The following is a 7,420-nucleotide window of genomic DNA, read 5'->3' as shown; positions in this document are numbered from 1 at the left end:
TCTTCTCCAGTTAGTGATATTGAGAGAGGTTTTGTAACCGAAAGCTTTAGAACCAGGGATATATGTAATTGAAGGTTTGAAATATGACTTTAACTTCCAGCTGTGCAAATGATTATACAGAAGTAAACCTAATATAGAGATAAGAAGTAGAGTTTGAAAATAGTGCAAAGGTCCACTTAAAATTTCACAATGAACTGAAAGGATAATTTTGAAGGAAATCCTAAAGTGTTTCAGGATTTTAATACTATATGAAATAAATTGGCATTAAAGTGGAAAGAAGACAGATTAAACAGGATTACTATCAGGCACTGGGTTGAAGTTACTGTGATTTGATGTGAAAATTGTAAGGAGAGGAAATAATGATGTTATGAATTCTGCACAGTTGTGAATATAGAAATCACATTCACACTGCAAATGGAATGCAAGGAAATCCAGTGCCCATGAAGTTTGCTGATTTTACTGGGGTCTCGCTAGCTAGCACCGCCTCTTTGAGATTTTGCTTCCACACACATATACTCAGTATTGGAGGAGGCATCATAAAAGATATAGTGTCCGATTCAAATTGTAGCCTGATATAGGCCGATACTTTAAAAAACTTGCTTGAGTATGAGCCTAACACTCAAGGGGCTAATACTCAAAATGAGGACCTCAACGAATGAAAATTATATCTGGATTAATCCTTTCTGAATTAATTTTAATTCTCTCATGATCAATTACAAAGGTCAATGACAAGTTGTGAGAAACCACCAAGACATTCCCATGTGATCAAACCGATTTAGAGATGATGGATTTGGGATCATGCAGGCTGTTACAAAACTCAGTGGACACAAAAATCTTCTGCAAGAGAGAAGAGACATAGTTTTTACACTCAGCATGCCTCATCCTATGCTGGTCTTCAGCCATATGCTCTCAGTCAAAAACCTGGCCAGAAAGCACAAATAAATGGGGACTCTCAAACTATGGTAAAATTGTAAACCTTAAAGCACATTTTGAATCACCTTTGAAATCACAGTTTGAAATGGCACATAAATCCATTTTCAGTGTTCACATTTTTTTATAGAGATTTATTTGTACTTTGAAGAATGCATACATTCAAAAAAAATGATCTTAGCATATCATTAATCTTAAAACTAAGCAGCTTACAATATCATAAGAAATGTATAAGAACTTCAAAGGTCCTCTTCAAACTAATGGATATCTATGTCTCCTCAATTGAAGATCAAATACTAAAATTCAAATTCTAGATAGACATTTAACTAACTTTGTAGGAATAGAACAAGTTCAATAATATATTTGATAAGGAAAAACATTTAAATATAAGTATTGCGATTGATTTTTGTTTTAAAGTGAGAAATAATCACATGTCTCACTTCCTACCATATACTTGGTCAAAATATTAGGCTAATATATTCTTAGCACAGCAAATAAATGATTGAATTCATGCAAGACACATTGGAAAAACCATATCATAATCTAAATTTTTATTCTGGGCAGAAAGTTAAAATTTATTACTGAATACTGATTACACATTTTCTCTCCTGATATTCAAAAATAATGAATTAACATTATGGTTATCAATATTTTTCTAAGTTAAAAACTTCACAAAATTATATATCCTTTGGTATTTCTTTCTGATGATTTGTTTATATATATTTGGTACAAATTTAACATTTTGTACTTAGAAAACAATTCAATGTATTGATCTGTTTTTTGAAATTTAATGAGCCAAAATCAGTGCCTCACTGGACCAGGCACAAGAATGACAGAAAAGTAGATTGTGTCTATCTAACAATGTGCGATAAAAATTATGGAGGTAGATCTTTAATACTGCATTGCACTACTCCTGTGTAATTTCATACTCACATTCCAATAACATTTGGCAAGGTAAAGAGCTAATTATTATAACACTAGAAAATCATGACTTTCTCTTAAACTGACTTCCTGTTATGGTGGTTCTTCGATTTTATGGCATATGGAGAAGTGGACATATGACATTTGTGAGTACCTCATTCATCAAATCCCATGTACACTGCAAAGCTTCTCAAGATTCCAAATGTACTTAGCATGTCAATCAAAGTTCAAATTTAAATGATCCTATGAGCAAATTTATTTAGAATTAATAGCTCCCTGGTAAAGCCCCAGAGGAAAAGGCAAATGAAGACTCATTCTGTTGAAACCTAGACTTTTCCTCTAGTAAGGAGAACAAACAAACCACATGAATGTGAATAACTTTTCAAAATGTTGTTACCATTTGCCAAACACATAGTCAACGTTCATAGAAACAAGACATGATACTTGAAAAAATTGCAAGACAGGTTCTCCATGAACTTTTCAAGGCTGGAATTAATATTATTGCCCAACTCAGCACTTTGCTGATCTTAGAAAGATCTATTCCCTCTTTATGCTCTTTCCTGTCTTAATAAACTTATGGTAAAAAGATAAACAACATTTTGTGATCAAAAATATAGCAGTTGCTACGCAGGCCAGCAGGAACCCAATCACATCCAAAGAGTGGTACTGGAACCAGGAGAGGTCGTGGGCTGCAACCCGCAGGTGCTTGGCTCCCTTGTGGCGCATGACAAACTCGATCCAGAAGACTGCTCGGTCCAGGGGCTTCATTGGCTGGTCATGGTGAATGCTTGATAACCTCATGGCATTCTCTTTATAACTGCATGAAAAAAGTAAAAAACAATAACTGTTTAACTTAATGTAACTATGAGACTTTTGTTATTATAGGAGTCAAAGATCAAACACAGATTCTGGAAACATTTAATAAATGCAGTAGCTTTGTTAAAGTGCTTAGAACTTTCAGGATTGTAAACAGAATGGGTGGAAAAAAATACATTCTTAACACCATGTGTCAAATACACACAAAAGAAAATAAATAATGTTCTATTGTACATGTATGGCTTAATTGTCTTGTGAAAAGTTTGATATCATTTGAACTCTAGTATTGAGAACTGTTTTAAGACCACAATGGTGAATGATTCAGATAATTCAGAATTACGGAATAATTTATTAAAAAAACAGAAGTCATGGCAACTAACATCTGACTAGTTTGCTTTACAGAAAGAGCCAAATGATAATGAATATTAATGAGTCATTTTTTACTGTTCTAAGTGTGCCTTTGCATATGTTTTTATATTTATGATAAAAAACCATATATCTCTACACCAGATAATCACTGAATGAAAATGCTAGGTTAATTCACAAAAGGAAATATCCAAATACATTCACTTTTAGTTGATAAAAGGAAATTTAAAAAATCTTTCCAAATTTATACTCCCTAACAATTAGAAAATGTTGCTACACTATTGATAGAGTTCAGGTCTTTATTTCTCATACAACACTGGGGAGAAGTCTATGGGATTAAGAGCAAGATATATTTACACTTCAAATTTCCTGGTAATTTCAGTAAATTAATAGGTTTGACTTTTGTTTGTGACTCGAGTTAAAATACCTACTGGATTCATTGAGATAAGAGAAGGTAAGTGGTTCGGGAAGAGCTGTCCTGGTGTTGGCTGTACATTGTGAGGAATGAGAGAAGGAAATAAGGTCTGAGTTTGCAAATGTTTGTGGAGCAATAGATCTACAGCCAGGGAATATTTCACTATCCTTTTCCTTGGGCATAGTGAGAAAAATAGGTGTCCTATTTCTCAACTGTACTGAAACATAGGTAAAGTCCAACAATAATATTACTTCATTTTCCTTATGCATGTCAGGCAACCTAATTTGGCAATGGAAGCCTTTTTCCACAAAATTGGAGTTTGGTTCAAGATTTTCCCAATATACATATACACTATTTACAATCATTTCTCTATTTAAATTTGAAGTATATGTATATTTGACAAATATTTCAGAGCATGTAAATACAAATAAAAATAGGCTATGCCTTTAAAATAACATATATGCCTCCATACATACCTTCCACAGAAACTTTGTATATCCAAATAATTTTTGAGGTAGTATAATGTCTACAGTCAATAGAAAGCTTTTTCAAGGAATTTTTCATGTTTACTTACAAATCTTAAGTACTTACAGTTATTTTTCTTCATCAATATTTTTAAAATAAATAATATAAATTAAAGAATATTTAATGCATGAGTTGAAAGAATCATGGAATTTATCTATTTTCACATCCAACAAAATAAACCTGGTAATTAATACAACAACTTCACAACCAAGATCAATTTCTGAAAATCAAAGACCATACTGAGAATTACTGAATCTCCCAATTAGAGTCCCCTGTAGAGTAAAAATTTCTGTATTATTACAAAATATATAACAATTATTAAGAAATGACTATTATTTTAATAGAGTACTAAGTAACACTGCTAAAAATCGAGTTTTAATAGTTATTTTGGAATGATCACCACTGAGCACATTATAAATTTCATATTTTATTTACTGATTTTTTAACACATAAATACTTTTTATAATATTAAACAGATTGTTCAGAAAATAGTATAAAATTGGATATAATTAAATTAGTATTTGAGGACTGTTTTTAGTGTTTTTTTTTTAATATGGCCTCTCAAACCATAATGGCATGTCAGAAACTATAGTTAAATATGTGCTTCTGTAGCAGTCATATTGCACCACTGTTGTATTATTTGTAAGTAACCCAGTTAGAAGGTTTGCAACGATCCAAATTTTCCTGTAGGATGCAAAGCATAGTCAACAGAAGTCAGCCGTCACATGCAGCAGTACTTACGAAGGGTCGTTGATGACTGCTCTCAAGGCACCCAGCAGGTCTGCAGTTGTCATTGTGTGCATGTTGACCTGCACAGCTGCTCCTTTGGCCTTCATGTGAGCAACGTTGTCATACTGATCTCCAAATAGGGGGACTCCCACCATGGGGACCCCGTGATAAATAGCTTCATAGATCCCATTGGTTCCACCATGAGTGATGAAAGCTTTGGTTTTGGGGTGGCCTGGTTTAGGGATAGTTGTACATTGGAAAATGGATAAACACATAACAAGATAGAAGAATTTCAGAGAGAGAAAAGAGGAAAGGAACTCCATAACTCAATGGACGAAGTGATATTTTGTACAAAAGCTGAGCACCCTGTTACCCTGGTAAAGTGTGATCCCGGTAGGAGCAGAACTTAACTCCTTTCTCTCTGTAAAGGAGGCCTGACTAACAGTGATGACATATGATTGAAGCTCCCAGGCTGATGAGCTTCTCAACAGAAGATGCTCTTATGTGAATCAAAGAAACAATGTATCAATAAAATTAATGGATAATTACATCTCTTTTAAAACTGGATATCAGAGGTGCAGTGTTCAAGGTGTCAAACATTTTTAATACATTTACTCTGAGAAAGTTACTGAAATTTTCTGTTGTCCAAATGCAGAGCTCTTCTCCTCTAGGGTCTTACCAAGAAGGTCGTTCTGGGGAATCCAATCAAACAGCCGAGTATTGGGTCCTAACGTGGTCGGCTCCTTTCCTTTGTATCTCCATAAAACCTGTGGAGGACAGGGCTGTCACTTTGCAAGTAAGAATAGAAAATGTGTCTGTGCTAATGCTGTAGAATTATTCAGAAATCACATGGCCATCACCCTTCAGGTGATAATTGAGAGGAGGATATATCCACTTGTTTGAAAAGGTGGTAATAATAGTCTACTATGAACAATATTAGTATTTTGATACATATATATTATGAGTACACATTTATTATTTTGATATCAATCATTTAAAAGCTGTTAGGAGTGAGGTCATTAGTGTGAAGCAGAAAATAAAAAAGAGTGATGCAGCATACGGGGATTTAAAACAGGTTGACATATATGTATGATAAACAATTATTTATGAAATGTAATTTAGGCATTTTCAGTCTCAAATGTAATGTTTGACCAAAATTTTTAAGTTTAGATTCTGTGACATTTTATACCTATTTCTTCTTTGCATCATCTATTTCTCTTTCTTTCCTTCTTCTATTTCTATCTTCCTGCATCCCTGCCTCCTTCCTTTCCTCTCTCCATTATGTCTCTGTTTTTCTCTCTTTTTTTCTTTCCTGCCTTGTTCCTTCCTTTCTTAATTAATGACTTCCTTGCCTTCTGTATATCTCCTCCCTTTTTCTTAGCAGGGCAGAATTAGGTACTTTGCTTGCACTTCATTTTAGGCACTTTGTTTATACTCCATTTTAATAAGGAATTTCCTCAAATTCTAGTGATTGTTTTCATAGACTGTTTTCTTTGGGAAGTAAGGCAACCTTGTGATTCAGTACTAAAAGGCAGAAAGCTTTAAAATAATAAGTATACAAATGAATGTCCTCAATGTAAACAAATTCAGAATTCTTGCCTCTATAAAATGTATGGAATTTAAAACATATATTAAAAAAATGAGTCTTAGAATATAAGTTCAGGTTAACGAAGTAGCATAAAGTAGAAAAACTACATGAATTGACAATTGTGTTAGAATTTCAACTTTTTAACCTCAGAGTATTCAATTCTGAATGAATAAGTAAATCTAGATTTCTACTTTACCAGCAATTTTGACTTTGATAGAACATAAAATTCAGAAATTGAGAGTATACTTCCAAGCATTTTACCTCTCTTCAATGTATAATTTCTTTCCTATTCTGGACCACAACAGTAATGTTTTTTAGGAAAGTTTGCATGCGTTAGTGCCAGTCAAAATATTTAGAATGGCCTAATATTTTCATCTCTATTCCATTACACACAAGTGATCACAAAGTCTGTTTCCTCAGTAACACCAACGTCACAATGATTAATGTGGCAAACGATGACATGTGACTAAACTGTGCAGTTAATGATATTCACAGTCGCACCTAAAGCTTGCACCAGTTATGCTCCATGTGCAGGGAATTTACCTTCTTCCAGGAAAGAGTACAATTTCTTGCTTTCTCTCCAGCTCCTGTAAAGCTGCTCAGCAGAACCAGAGGGCATACTGACCTTCTGTGGAATCTGGGCGAAGGCTGAGGCAATGAGGTTGGCTTTTTCCTCTGTGAGATTTTTCACCATCGACCCCAGAGAAAACACCACAACACCATCTTCACCTGAACTCTGGACAAATTCTTCCATTTCCTGCAGACATGAATTCTTTCCATTAAAAAGGTGCAGCATTTGGGAGGATAAAGTGAAAAGCAGTGTGAGAGAAATTGTTAGCTTGTGTTGTGGCTTGTGTCTAGATGTCCCCAGAGCTTCATGCACTCATAGGTTGGACTTATCAAAGTTATTATCGGCCTAGGTTGTGCGCTGCTGTGATTACATGTGTGATACTGAGAATATAAAAGTCCCTCTCTGGGTGTTGGTGGAACTGCCAAAAGAAATGCAGCCAGGGAAGCATATAAAGGGATAGAAAAAAGACAGGCTGCTGCTGCAGCTACTGTTTGGTGGTTTCTGCTGCTGCTTTTGCTTGCTTCCTGCTCTCTTCTGCACTCCTTGGAGTGTTTCTCCT

At 34.4% G+C, this 7,420-nt stretch overlaps 1 protein-coding gene across 1 annotated transcript; it reads right to left on the bottom strand.

Moving 5' to 3' along the window:
* Positions 1-1,043: 1,043 nt before the first annotated feature.
* Positions 1,044-7,008, bottom strand: LOC102007481 (UDP-glucuronosyltransferase 2A3-like; the record flags this gene model as incomplete). The annotated part of the gene is given in 4 exon segments (XM_013518565.1): positions 1,044-2,668; positions 4,715-4,934; positions 5,382-5,469; positions 6,916-7,008. Coding segments are annotated over 4 exon segments (681 nt in total), but the record flags the coding sequence as incomplete, so codon positions are not given.
* Between the last annotated feature and the right edge of the window lie 412 nt (positions 7,009-7,420).

The sequence above is a fragment of the Chinchilla lanigera genome, unplaced genomic scaffold (assembly GCF_000276665.1).
Source record: "Chinchilla lanigera isolate Chin_1 unplaced genomic scaffold, ChiLan1.0 scaffold00046, whole genome shotgun sequence".
NCBI lineage: Eukaryota > Metazoa > Chordata > Mammalia > Rodentia > Chinchillidae > Chinchilla > Chinchilla lanigera.
This window is presented reverse-complemented; position numbering and strand designations above follow the sequence as displayed.